Source organism: Leguminivora glycinivorella, chromosome 25 (genome assembly GCF_023078275.1).
Source record: "Leguminivora glycinivorella isolate SPB_JAAS2020 chromosome 25, LegGlyc_1.1, whole genome shotgun sequence".
Taxonomy (NCBI): Eukaryota; Metazoa; Arthropoda; class Insecta; order Lepidoptera; family Tortricidae; genus Leguminivora; species Leguminivora glycinivorella.
This window is the reverse complement of record NC_062995.1, coordinates 11,221,496-11,236,785: the sequence shown is the minus strand read 5'-3', so window position 1 is coordinate 11,236,785 and position 15,290 is coordinate 11,221,496. Positions and strand designations below refer to the sequence as shown.

General features: G+C 38.0%; 2 protein-coding genes across 2 annotated transcripts in view; both read left to right on the top strand.

Annotated features, from left to right (window-relative positions):
* The window catches only part of LOC125239157 (zinc finger protein 345-like), a 215,312-nt gene that overhangs the window by 178,626 nt on the left and 21,396 nt on the right, over window positions 1-15,290 (top strand). The gene's annotated exons all lie outside the window — the stretch shown is intronic.
* LOC125239174 lies at window positions 7,768-11,495 on the top strand. The gene is made up of 4 exons (XM_048146687.1): window positions 7,768-8,014; window positions 9,315-9,443; window positions 10,258-10,375; window positions 11,026-11,495. Exons 1-4 carry the CDS (start codon window positions 7,880-7,882, stop codon window positions 11,175-11,177), a joined length of 534 nt encoding a protein of 177 aa, XP_048002644.1. The 5' UTR covers window positions 7,768-7,879; the 3' UTR covers window positions 11,178-11,495.

Genomic DNA, 15,290 nt, shown 5'->3' with positions numbered 1-15,290 from the left:
TTTCCCCTCACTAGCTCGGAAACACGTGTTTTATCCTTTAATACCAGCGGGTAAAAACGCATTTTATCCACTAGTGGGTAAAGTAATTTGACCTTGAATAAAGTCAAATTATCTGCTTTAAAATTGATAAAAGTAGGTGAATCTAGTAATAAAGATGATTTACCACCTGTGGAACTACTGGAAGCAGTGATAAACACTTTTTTTGCGTTGTAGTTTCCTCGCTATAGTGAGGGGAAAAGTTTTGTGTTACACTCGGGTGCAAATGTATTTTACTTCTCGTGTGTTAAAAAACTCGCAAGTTCAGGATTCTATTCTCGAACCACTCGCTTTGCTCGTGGTTCAACTATAGAATCCTTTCACTTGCTCGTTTTTCAATTCCACACTCGGCGTTAAAATACAACTTTGCCCCCTTGTATAACAAATAACTATATTGTGTACAACAGTTTATATACAATTTGTAGGAATAGAGATACAAAGGCGAATTGTTTTATTCATACAAGAGCCTTTCCCGTTAAGTTTGTGGTAACCTATCGATGTTTCGAAAATCCTTTGTCCGATTATCACTTGTCCGAAAACGGTTGACAGAATTTTTATAATCCAAATACATTGTTTACCATACTTTTAATATGCCGCTAGTTTGCTATCCCACATTATCGTTTTCCCGAAATTCAATATCCAGAAGAACGGTTGCCAACTTTATCATTTGACAACCGATTTGTTAACCACCTTTTCATAAATCCCATGCTATGTAACATCGAAATGTCATTTTCCCTAATATCATTTTATAGAAACTCAATAACCAGAAGAACGGTTGCCAATCTTATAATTTGACAACCGTTTCGTTAACTACCTTTTCATAAATCCGATGCTAACGCGACATCGAAATGTCATTTTCCCTTATATTATTGTAAAAAAAATTGGTTAGGTTACGTCACGGAAACAAACATTTGCTAGAAAAGTAGGTTAGGTTAGGTTAGAACTGCGACCATTCAGAAACAAACTTGTGCTAGAAAAGTGGGTTAGGTTAGGTTAGAACTGCGACCATACAGAAACAAACTTGTGCTAGAAAAGTGGGTTAGGTTAGGTTAGAACTGCGACCATACAGAAACAAACTTGTGCTAGAAAAGTGGGTTAGGTTAGGTTAGAACTGCGACCATATAGAAACAAACTTGTGCTAGAAAAGTGGGTTAGGTTAGGTTAGAACTGCGACCATACATAAACCAACTTCTGCTAGAAAAGTGGGTTAGGTTAGGTTAGATCTGCGACCACACAGAAACAAACTTGTGCTAGAAAAGTGGGTTAGGTTAGGTTAGAACATACAGAAACAAACCTTTGCCATAAACCCTTATGGCAAGGATTCTTAAGTCAAGTAAGAACTGCGACCGTGAGGGTCGGCAACAAACTTTTGTTAAAAAATTAAGGATTTACTGAATTTTTGATATAGCTGTTGTGTGGGTATTCATACCAAGATATACATTTATGTACTGGCGGTAGAATGATAATAAATCAGTTGCTATGAATACCTCTTCATTCACTACATGGTGACAGCGGTGCCGTATTTAATTAAATATTAAAGATATTTCGGGCAAGTAGGCGAGTTTCGTGCAGTTTAGGAGTGTGTACTAGTGATAAATAGTGTTTGTGTACAATATGGAGCATGCGCGGCCTCCGCCCGAGTTGTGCCTGGAGGGTGGGCCGGCCGCGCGCGCCGAGGCATGGCGCCGGTGGTACACGCAGTTCAAAGTATTCCTGAAGGCTTCGGGTGTCTACAAGGAGGCTAGTGATGTGCAAGCCAGTTTGCTGGTAAACCTAATAGGCTCGGACGGCTATAATGTGTACTTGACCTTCAAATTCACAAAGGATGAGAACCGCGATGACTTGCAAACCTTAGTAGACAAGTTTAATGGTCACTTTGGTACCAAACAGAATGAAACTATGGCACGATTCAAGTTTTTCTCTAGAAACCAGGAAAGCGGTGAATCTATAGATGAGTACGTAACGGCGTTGAAAATACTTGCCCAGCAGTGCGAGTTCAAAGACCTCGAGGAGAGCCTAATGCGTGATCGCATCGTATGCGGTGTGGCCAGTGGCAAAGTACGCGACCGCTTGCTTAGAGCAGAGGAGCTAACTTTGGAAAAGGCGGTAAAGATCGCTCAAGCGAATGAGATGTCACACGAAGAGAAACGTCAAATTGAAGGGTCCAGCAAGGACGTCGTAGCATCATCATCGTCGGCGGTGGATGTGGTATATGGAACCTCAGGACAGTTTTCTGGGGGTGGCCGCGGTAGGCGTCCGCAGCCGCAGCGCTGGCGCGGGCGCGGCGGTCGGCGCGGCGGCGGCGGCGGTGCGGCGGCCCGCGGGGGCTACGGCGGCACGGGCGCGGCCGCGGTGGATCGCTCCTGCGCCGCCTGCGCGAGTACCTACTGCGACGGAGGTGTGCGATGTCCGGCAAGAGGTGCAAAGTGTTTATTGTGTAGTGGCGTAGGTCATTTTAAGGTAAAGTGCCCATTTAAAGGACAAAATAAAGTGTATCAAATCGAGGAGGAAGATAGTTACGGTGACGACGAACTGTATTTCATCGACGGAGTCGATATGGTTTCTGACTATCATAAGGACCGCAAAAAATGGTATGAGACTTTATTTCTTAGCGATAATCGTAGGGCTGAGACTTTTAAGCTAGATACCGGCTCGGATTTCAACGTTCTTTCAATTAAAAATTTTAAAAAATTGGGTCTAGATAGTGCTATTATAAAACCCGATGATGTTAAGGCCGAATCATATTGCGGAAATTATGTACCTATGCTTGGTTCTTGTATTATTAATTGGTTATATAAAGGACGTTTATATCCGTTGCGGTTTGTTATTGCTCAGGGTGATAGGAGAAGCGTTCTAGGCAAATATGCTTGTGAGGACTTAGGCCTAGTTAAACGCATATATTCACTTACCTTAGACGATTATGAGGATCTTTTTCATGGCCTGGGAAAGTTGCCGGGTCAGTATAACATCAGTATTGATGAAGGGGCGCAGCCGACAGTCTGTCCGGTTCGCAAGATACCTATGGGTGTGCGTGACAAACTACAGAGTGAGTTAGATCGTATGGTTAAAATGGGGGTCATTAGAAAAGTGTCCCATCCCACACCGTGGGTCAATGCGATCGTAGTGGCTGCGAAAAAAGACGGCAGTATCCGCGTGTGCCTCGACCCGCGGCCGCTTAACCGCGTTGTACGCCGCGCTCGCTACCCCCTCCCCGCGATCGGCGAAATTGCTACGAAGTTGCAGGGGGCGCGATATTTTAGCAAGCTTGATGCTCGTTCAGGTTTTTGGATGGTACAAATAGATGACGCCAGTGCCGACCTATGTACTTTTGGAACGCCATTCGGTAGGTACCAGTTCTTACGTTTACCATATGGTATAAACTGTGCGTCTGAGGTATTCCATTCTAGGGTACGTCAAATTTTGGAGGATTTGGAGGGCGTCGAGTCATTCGTCGACGATATTATATGCTGGGGGCGTACCTTGGAGGAACATGATGCCAGATTAAAGTCGTTACTGGAAAGATCGCGCGAGGTAGGTATTAAATTAATAAACAAAAGTGTGAATTTAGGGTGCAGCAAATTACTTATCTAGGTCACACGTTTAGTCATGAGGGTATGCGCGTGGACTCTGAGAAAGTTAAGGCTATCGAGAAGATGCCTTCTCCGCATGATCGAGCATCTCTGGAAAGGTTTTTAGGTATGGTGAATTATTTATCCAAATTTATACCTAACTACTCAGAGGTAGCGTCACCTTTGCGAGCTTTATTGAAAAAGGACACGGAATGGTGCTGGGAGCCGGAGCATGAGGCGGCCGCGGGGCGGCTGCGGGCGCTGGTGAGCGGCGCGCCCGTGCTGGCCCTGTACGCGCCGCGCGCTCCCGTGCTCGTCTCGGTGGACGCTAGTCAGCACGCGCTGGGCGCGGTGATACTGCAAGCGGGCCGGCCCATCGAATATGCGTCTGCCACACTGACAGACGCGCAGACTAGGTATGCACAAATTGAAAAGGAGCTTCTGGCCATAGTCTTCGGACTAGAGCGTTTCCACCAATACGTGTACGCTCATGGTGACGTCACGATCGAGACAGATCACAAACCTCTGGAGGCATTGTTTTCTAAACCTTTAGATTCTGTGCCAGCGCGATTGCAGAGGATGATGCTTCGCATCCAAGGTTATGATTTCAAGGTCGTGTATAAGCCAGGTAAATATATGTTTGTGGCAGACACGTTATCTCGAGCACCCCTTCCAGACAACATTAGTGACAAGGTATCCGAGGAAATAAACGACCAATCATGTTTCTTGTTGGAAAATGTTAGATTCAGTGACAGTAAGTTGCGTACAATCAGAGAGGAGACGGCAGCGGATGAAGAATGTCTGTTAATAATTAATTATATACATTCAGGTTGGCCGCGCTGTAAGTATGAAGTCAATGAAAAAGTTCGAGGACATTGGTCCTTTCGAGATAGTTTAGAATATGTAGATGGTATAATTTTCAAGGACAATTTAGTATATATTCCGAAAAAACTCAGAACGGAAATGATAAATCGCGTTCACGACGGACACATGGGCATCGATCGCTGTAAGCGGCATGCGCGTGACGTCATGTACTGGCCGGGAATGAGTAGCGATGTGGAGCGCCGCGTCCGCCGCTGTGGGGCATGCGCCGCGCGCGCGCCGAGGCCTCAGCGCGAACCCATGTTGCCGCATGATATACCTGATTTACCGTGGATAAAAGTAGGATCCGACATTTTCCAATATGGCTCAAAATATTTTCTGATACTAGTCGATTATTTTTCTAATTTTATCGAAGTGAGTCAAATCAAAAATATAGGAAGTAGGGCGGTCGTAGAAGCCATGAAAGAGCAGTTTGCTAGACACGGTATTCCTTGGGTATTAGTGACGGATAACGGACCCGCATATGCTTCGAAAGAGTTCGCGAGTTTCAAAAAAGAATGGGAGTTTGATCATATAACGACCTCTCCCTACTATTCACAGTCGAACGGTCGAAGTGAGAAAAGCGTACGTACGGTTAAGGACATTCTTATAAAATCTATAAATTCAGGCACCGACTTTTATTTAGGACTTTTAAATTTCCGAGCTACACCCCGCGACAACTTAAGTTCGCCATCTCAATTACTAATGGGACGCACACTCAACACGAGGTTACCGTCCCACGTGAGTAAACTTCGACCGAGCCGAGATAACAGTCGTGACTATGAGAGTATGGTACGTAAACAACAATCTAGCAAGCAGCACTACGACCAACGATCACGAGCACTGCCGGAGCTCCAGCCAGGCGACCCAGTGCTGGTGGTGGACGGGCAGCGCAGGAGGCAAGCCCGTGTCGAGTCGCGAGCTGATCAGCCTCGTTCCTATTTTGTGACTGATCGCTCCGATAAGCGAATCAGGAGGAACAGGCGTCATTTAATAAAACTTGAGCGATGTTCGCCGGTGAATGATGGCAACGTTGCTGATAAGCTGCCGAGCGATGACGAAGCCCTGTCGAGTGCCGACAGTGACAGGTCGTCTCCCGCTGGAGCTGGCAGTGCTGGTATAGCTCATGATCCCGAGCCAGTTCCGCTACCACATACGGAAAAACCACGCGAACCGAGACAGGCAGCTATTAAGGCACGCATTAATATAAAAAAATGGATGTAATAAAATACCTGTGTTTATCTTGGGCCAAAGAAAAAGTTTCCCAGATGTTTCTATCAATCACTGATATGTATAGGTAATCAAAATAAAATAACTGTAAAAAAAAAGGGGAAATATGCATATTATAAATTATATAATAATAAAGTTACGTGTCATGAAGTCATGTATTAATTTAGAGACTATTTAAGTTAACTATAAGTACTTATAATGTGGTCAGCTGCAGTTGATAAATTCTATGCATGTAAAAAAAAAAAAAAACCGATGATAAAATGTGCTTAAAAATACCATAATATTTAATAAGGTCATTCTTATATGTTACGTTAATGTACTACGTTAATGTAATACAGCACCACAATTGTATTATTAATATATACCTACTCGTAATATATTCGTAACATCAACGCTGATTGGTGTAATATCATCATAACAATTATTCATTCTAAAAACTGTAACTATATTACCTGTGTGGCAATTAAAATAATATTATGTAATATTCTAATATTAATGAGTTAACTTTATACATATGTAAAGTTTACTTCTATTTTGAATACTCATAGGCAATATTATATCTTATCTTAATGCATGTACTTAAGGCTTATTTTTATAAGAGGAAAGATGTTGTGTGGGTATTCATACCAAGATATACATTTATGTACTGGCGGTAGAATGATAATAAATCAGTTGCTATGAATACCTCTTCATTCACTACAATAGCGGCTTGATAATATTTCGAATTATAAAACTATACGCCATACAAAATAGCTGTCAAATGATACTTAGGAATTTTAACAAGTATTAATTCGAATTTCGAACTTTTGATATAGCGGCTAAATAATATTTCGGATTAGAAACTTTACGCGACAAAAAGTAGTTGTCAAATGATTCTTAGGCATTTTAATAAGTGTTGATTCGAATCATAAGCGAAACAAAATTACAGCGAAATAAGAATGGGGAAAATAATAATAGGGGAAAAGTACTTTCGGGCAAACAAAACTTAGGGCAATTAATAAAATGGGAAACGTTTTCGGGCTACTAATATTCGACATTACAATTTTCGATATTTTGATAGGTAACCTCCACTAGGTTTCCTTAATGTCCTATGTAGTTTGTATGAAACCTTCCTTTTTTGTTACCAGATTTCTATACATTTTCGGTAGCAAAAAAGGAAAGTTTCATACAATCAACCTAGGACATTTTGGGAAACCTAGTGGATCTTACTCAGCATCATGGACTCTATCAGCCTACCAATGCCCCATCTTAGGTAATGTTGTAAGTCTTGCGAATGAAATGTCGAAAAATATAACAAATTATTTTTGGATAGTAAAAAAATAAAATAACTCAGGAAAAAAAATCTGTAGAAAAAAAAAGCTCTCATCAGGATTTGAACCCGGGACCTCTTGCTCCGGCGGGGTTACTTTACAACCGAGAAGGCTAAGAGATTGTCAAACCCTTATGTACCTGCGATTGCAGCGCCACCTATCTTTTCTTTTATATAATTATGCACTTCTGATACATAAAGAGGTAGCTCCTTTATCTCTATTCTTCACGGTGTTGACAATATTGACATCATTAGTGATTATATTCTCTTTGGGGGCGACATTTTCGTCAATCGAAAAAGCCACAAAAAAAAAAAAGAGAAGAGTCGTAGAATGTATTGAACCCCCTACGTTTCACAACTGTTCTCTTTCCGAATAGACGCTACCTATTTATTTCGATATTTCGATTTATAATCCCATCTGTATTGGCCTTTATGAAAAAGTCATGTGAAAAGAATTAAGTTTCCGAACGCAAACCACACTTAACCACAGAGTCTGACAGCTTAGCTCTGCTGTACTGAAAGAGACGAATTTTTTATTGAGACAACTGAAGACATGCTTACTGGATTTGACACATGATATTAAAAGGAAGACTAATGAAATTAAAACAAGAAGAATAAAGGAAAATAGAAATACTTCACTCAAGACGAGGCGGTATGGCCTATGGTCCTAGCCTGTCCAGAAGGACGAAGAAAAAAAAAAAAATAAAATTAGCTCTGCTGTCAAAGGTTGCTTCATCTTTGTGAATTCGCGTCGGCCGTCGTCCTATGCTATGCTCTATTTTCCCTATAAGAATATAAAAATCTATAGTTTAATCATACTTTTTAATTAATTTTACATCTTAGTACATATTTAAAGTAAATTTAGTGTTTTACAATGGATATAAGACTTAGTAAATCGTCCAATGAAGGCGGCTTGAGGTGCCGCGCCTGTTTATCAGTCAATGGTAAAATGTACAATATTCATGAGCACAAACTGGCTGATGCTTTTGCTAGCATCATCGGTGACTGTGTAAGTACTTATTTATTTTTAAACATTTTATAATAGGCTAGCTTCCTATACTTCAAATATTGTATGCAGTGCACGAAATAAAGCACCACATAATTAGAAGAAAAATATGGACAGTGGTTATGTTTAAACATAATTTCTATTTCATAAGTCAATGAGAAAGATGTAAAGTAAATGAATGGACCGTGACGTCACTCCTCAGTATTTCATAGTAATTCCATATTAGCAAATCGTTTTGACAGTTCTTAAAGAGAAGCTGATTTGACTAGTAGGAAACTAGCCCACTACAACAAAAAAACATTTAATACTGGCTTTTGCCCGCGGCTTCGCTCGCGTTAGAAAGAGACAAAAAGTAGCCTATGTCACTCTCCATCCCTTCAACTATCTCCACTTAAAAATCATTTGTCGCTCCGTTTTGCCGTGAAAGACGGACAAACAAACAGACACACACACTTTCCCATTTATAATATTAGTATGGATACACGATTTTAACTTCATTTATTTCGACCCCATTTTATAAACTTGTGCTTGTGTGTATGTAATATGCTCCTAAGAACCCGCATCTAAATTTTTGTCTAATTCTGAGCAAAATCTATTTTGAGCTGCGTTACTACATTCAAACAAAATAATTGATTCTGGGTATCAGGAGAATATATACTGTGATAGATATTATCATTGCTTACTTTTAGGATGAATCAGGGTTCGAAAATATCCAATATTTGTAATAAATATCAAAATATTGGATATTTATGATCCCTCCGGTACCATCGGTCCACTTTCCCGATCTGCGTAATTCTTTTTTTCAATCCGTCTATTTACCTATCTGTCCACTTTCCCGATCTTTCTACTTTGCCAAACAGTCCACTTTCCCGACCCACCTCATTACCGATGCGTCCACTTTTTTCATTGGTCTACTTGACCAATTGGTTCACTTTTCCGATTATGTATATCAAGTTTGATATATCGATGGCGAAGTGCCATGAACTCCTAACTAAGTATGAAAACATGGGTTAGTTGGGAGTTCATGGTACTTCACCGTTGATATATCAATTTGTTGGTATGTTCCAATTATATTTCATTTTCACCCTTTAACCATTTTGACGTTTGTTTTGTTGATAGGTTTGGGGGAACCCTAATCAGATATTTATACATACTAATATTATAAATGGGAAAAGGACAAAAGCTAATTTATATTATATGTAGTAGTGTGACTACTTAAAAAAACAAAACAAATTAAAAATAATTTGTTTTGTTTCCATAGTTGTGTATCTATATTGTTTATTTACCGATTGGTAAATCCCAGGTGCTCAAAGACAAGCTGCCACAACACCTGTGTGTGTACTGCGGCACGCGGCTGCTCCAGAGCGCATCCTTCCGAGATATGTGTCTGCAGACGCAGGAGTACCTCGTGACAGAGCTGCTCGGCAATTATGTACGTAAATTTATAAAACCTGGCCATTAACCAAATGGCATTTCTGCGACGCGAAACGAAAACGAAACGCCGCGAAAGGTAGTTTGGCTCTATCGCGCCAATACGCAAGAGCGATAGAGATAGATAGCTACGAAAGAGATATTATCGTGAGCGTTTCGTGAGCGTTTGTGCATTTGGCTATGCACACTGACCAGAAATATATGACTATTGTCAAGAAATGAAATGAAAATATTTAACATAACTATTTACAGACAATTAGTTCTATGGTCCCACACTAGGCAAAGCCTGTCCCGTGGAAACCAAGCAATTACAGATTAACAGGCCATGCGGCTTAGGTTTGAAACAATGCAAACAAAAATACCTATTCAAGAGGCGCTGTTATCCTGATGTATGGTGTGACAGTTCAGTTATAGTATGAATAAAATAGTTCCAATGAAATTCCGCAACATGGCGTCACTTATTTCTGATCAGGTTTCAAATATACTGTTGGTTTCTTCTTTATGTTCCTCATTTTAATCATTTTTCCTCATCAATGATGAACCCTTTATTTTCATAATTCTATCAGTATAGAGTATAATTATTACATTTATTACAACTGCTGAGCGCTGAAGAGACTTGTACTTAAAACCATGTTTTGTTTTGAGATAGGGATCATCACATTAGAGAGGCCAAAATGAGTAGGGCAAATTTGTTTGAGTAAAAAATACTCAAGCCGTCCTTATTAATTTCGATACGACAAGCTCGCATTCTTCACATGCCGTGGGACTCAGTCAATCTGTGTAAGAATGTCCTATAATATTTATTTATTTTTCAGTCCGAGACAGGCGGCGTTGTCAGCCCATGCCTTTCTAAGAGACCCTTCAACTTGACGACATCTGATGTTACACACACGGAGTTTACGGACACTCACCCAACTGAGATATTAACTGGAAGTAAGTTTTTTTTTTATCTTTATTTAATGAGCTTAGTCTAAGAGATGATGTCGCTCCATGATACACATCAGGAGTTATTCTTACACTAAAATAATAGAAGTTATTCAGTTAATTATTTAATTATTCAATTACATAGCTTGGTTACAGCCTGGTAAAATAAGAAGTAATTAATAGTGGCGCCACTGGGCCATTTTTTTTTCAAAGTTGTGCTCGTCATTTTTTTTGTAACACTCAGAATCGCGAGGTCTTTCGAAATGAAAATACATACATACATACAATCACGCCTGTTTCCCAGAGGGGTAGGCAGAGATCACGGATTTCCATTTACTACGATCCTGACAAAACACTTTCGCTTCACACACAAAAAAAAATCATGAAAATTAAATGAAATATTCACTTCCTAATGTTGTTTGTTTCTGACATGTGCCCTCAAAACACTTGACAATGACTTAAACGTTATGATTAAGGTCCTCTCACACTAATTAATCCATTTATTATGCCTGAAATCGAAAAAAAAAACATTTTTTTCGAATTTAACAAGAAACGATATACAGGGTGGTTCCTGATGAACCTAACTGCGTATCGAATTTAACGGAAAACCAAAAAAACACGGTGTATAATAACATACCTCTTTACTATCACTTTTTCAGGATTCATAAAAGATGAACCAGACATTAACATAGTCGACATATCCAGTATACAGCAAGCCGATTTAAAAACGGAATTCGAAGAAGATAAAACAAAAACCAAACGGAAAAGAAAAACTGGAACCACAGCTAAGAAAAAAAAAAGTTCTAGATGATGAGGAAATTACTGAAGAATATAAAATAGAGACTATAAAAGTAGAAGTCGATACTGAAGATGATTATGAATATGAAGACAGTGTATATGCTAAAAAAGAATGGGACACAGATGTTGGAGACAATTTTGAAGATGATCTTAGCGATGATGACTCAGTGATATTGCCGGTAAAAGTGATATTGCCGGTAAAGAAGAGAAGAGTTAAGAAAAAAATAGAATTAAAAGAAGAATCTAAAGATAAGCCGGTAATAAGAAGAAAGAGGAAGAAAAAGGAAGAAGTAACAAGGAAGTTTAGGAAGGCTGAAAATGATTTCATGCCCGTGTTTGATTTTGCGAGTTTTGAGAGTGCCTATGGTGTGAAAATTATCGTTCTGAGCAAGGTAAGAATTATCACTTTTTTTTTATACTACGTCGGTGGCAAACAAGCATTCGGTCCGCCTGATGGAAAGCGGTCACCGTAACCTACGAACGCATGCAACTCAATCAGTGTCACATGCGCGTTGCCACCCCATTAGAAACTTGTACTTGTACTTTGGGGCATTTTCGCAAAAAAAGGTTAAAAAAAATGTTTTTCTAAAATAAGTGATTTTAATGTTTTTCCTACTCAGAATCACGAGCTCTTTCCATCCTACTGGGCGGAAAAAGGCGTCCCAAATTTAATTTTTCCACTTTGTTACCATTTTTAGGGTTCCGTAGTGAAGAGGGTTCCGTAGTCAACTAGGAACCCTTATAGTTTCGCCATGTCTGTCTGTCCGTCCGTCCGTCCGTCCGCGGATAATCTCAGTAACCGTTAGCACTAGAAAGCTGAAATTTGGTACCAATTTGGTACAATATGTATATCAATCACGCCAACAGAGTGCAAAAATAAATAAAAAATGGAAAAAAATGTTTTATTAGGGTAACCCCCCTACATGTAAAGTGGGGGCTGATAATTTTTTTTCATTCCAACCCCAACGTGTGATATATTGTTGGATAGGTATTTAAAAATGAATAAGGGTTTACTAAGATTGTTTTTTGATAATATTAATATTTTCGGAAATAATCGCTCCTAAAGGAAAAAAAGTGCGTCCCCCCCTCTAACTTTTGAACCATAAGTTTAAAAAATATGAAAAAAATCACAAAAGTAGAACTTTGTAAAGACTTTCTAGGAAAATTGTTTTGAACTTGATAGGTTCAGTAGTTTTTGAGAAAAATATGGAAAACTTCGGAACCCTACACTGAGCGTGGCCCGACACGCTCTTGGCCGGTTTTTTCAAACACTTTGTACAGCGGTTACAAAGTAGAAAGTATATATACGGTTAAAGATTATTTATTCCCATAAGAATTACAAATTCACTTACATGAGAATATCTTACTACTTAACTTAATTCTAGTTCAACGCACAGTGCTTAATTAAGTTATTCCTTAAATAACAATTCAATATTTAATATAAAATCGACACATATGTAGGTAATTTTAAAAAGCGACATGCGAACAAGTTTAGTTGTTGTGCAGCGGCTCAGCGCCGAGCGCTCGGCGATAAGGCGCCGGCGTACATTAACGTATCATTGTGATGGATGCGGCATCGGCAGAGTGAGCGTACAAACTTTTAATTTTTTGGTTACTTATTTTAAATTGATTATGGTTACATATAAAGGTTCATTTAAAGTTTTACTTCTTTATTATATTTCGCGTGCATTTTTTTTTTTTTTTTTTTTTTTTAATTAATCGTATACTTAATGTAACAATAATTTAAATTTAATAAATGTAGTTTTTAGTATATTTGAGGCTAGTATTTTTATATTGTTAATTTCTTATTAAATTTTTAATATGTATATATTACGCAATTAATTCTTTTTTAGGCGTAACGGGCCTATATATATAAATATATATCTAGCATGCTTTGATAAATATTCATATACTTATAAATTGTTGTAAATTCAACAAGCTTATTTATGTAAGTATATTGATTTAATATTCGTGGTAGTAAAATTTTAAGTAGTAATCTATTTTATGTTTAGGTGTGTTTGTGTTTTGACTTAGTTTGAATGTTATATTTATTGCAATTTTTTTTATATGTTTTTTTTTTATATATTTTTTAATTTTTTTTTTAGTTTAATTTTTTGTTTTATCTGGTGTAAAGGGCCAATATTTAATAACTAATTAATATCTTACATGCTTCTATAAATAAACTTATTGAGTAAGGTAACATAGTGATAATTTAATATTTGTGGTAGCTTTAAATGTTTATTTATTTAGGTAATAATACTATTTGGCATAAAGTTTATAATTTTAATAGGGTAAATCATTTAACAAGTTTTACATTATTTATTATGTGGTACTTTAGGTATTTTTTGAAACGGTTAATGGATTCTAATTCTCGAATGTCTCTTGGTAACTTGTTATATATTTGAGCCCCTTCATAGACTAAACTTCTCTTTCCGTAGGTGGACCTGTGTTGAAGTAAGACTAGATTATTTGCATTTCGAAGTTTTATCCTTTGAAATTGGTTTTTTTTTACGAACGATATTTGTGTATGTATCCGTTTTTCTAAAATTTTTCGTATTAGTAGACAAGTTAGGTAAATATATGTTTGGGTGACATTCATTATTTTAGTTTCAGTATAAATTTTTTCAGTAGATGTGAGGTAATTATAGTGAAATAAGGTTTTAACTAGTTTGTTTTGAGCTATTTGGATTTTATTTAAATTCGTTTTAGCGGCGGTGCCCCACACCTCAATTAAGTAGTCAATATGTGGCTTAGCTAGGGAGTTGTAGATGAGGAATTTAACTTTACGTGGTAAACATCGTGCAATATTTCGGAGGGCCCCCGTCAGTGACGAAAGTTTAGCTTTAGTTTTTTCTATATGCGGTTTCCACGTCAATTGAGAATCCAGGATCAGGCCCAGATATTTTTCGTGTGGTTTGCGGTTAATGACTTGCCCATTTATTGTTGGTGGAGAAAAATCGTTAATTTTTTTATTAATTGCAGAGAAAATTACAAAGTTTGTTTTGGAGATGTTTATGGTAAGTAGATTAGACTGAAACCAATCATTTAAAATATCTAAATCGTTTTGTACATTTATCATGATTTCTTCAATACATGTTGCACTGTAAAAGATGCTCGTATCATCGGCATAAAGCGTCAAGTCGCCTTTCAGTCCGATGTCTTGGATATTATTTATATAAATCAAGAATAAAAGCGGGCCCAGAATCGAGCCTTGTGGGACACCACAATTGACGGGTCTGGGGCCGCTCTTATCCATGCCTATTTTTACAATTTGAAAACGATTTTCAAGGTAGCTCTTAAGAATGTCGTGTGCTTTGTCTACAATTCCCGCATTGTTTAACTTTTTTAATAATATGTCATGGCTCACTGTATCGAACGCCTTCCTGAGGTCTATAAATATTCCAAGAACAATTTGTTTTTGATCAATCTTAATTTTTATTTTAGTGACAAGGTCTATTGTGGCAGATAGGGTATTAGATTTTGGTCGGAAACCGTATTGTTTCTGCGATATAAAATTTTTAGCTTCTAAAAATTTATCGAGACGTGAATAAATAATTTTTTCGTATATTTTTGATACGGTTGAGAGTACAGAGACAGGTCGGTAATTTCCCGGTTCTGACTTTTTACCTGATTTATAAATTGGAGTAACTTTTGCCATTTTTAAACTGTCAGGGAAGGTACCGTTTTCTATGTTTTTGTTTATACACCGTGTAAGTTCAGGGATTATTATTGGCGAGATACATTTTAAAGATTTAGCAGTAATTTCATCTAGACCGGAACTAGTATTCGTTTTTAGATTGTGTATTATTTTTTGAATTTCATCTTCAGTAGTGGGTTTTAGGTATCTGAGTTTATCGCCATTGCCAACATCGCAGAATTGTGTTTGCACAGGTGGAATTTGACTTGCTAAAGAGATGCCAATTGTAGAAAAATAAAGATTAAATTCTTCGCAGATGTCCTTCGGGTCCTTAACAATTCTTGAGTTTACGTCTAGTTGGCCTGGATTTACGTTATCTTTTATTTTGTTGTTAGAGAGACTGCCAATCAGGTTCCACATCTTCAATGGTTTATCCGTACATTCTTTAAAAGCCTTGTGATAATAAATGTTTTTTGCTGTTTGTATATT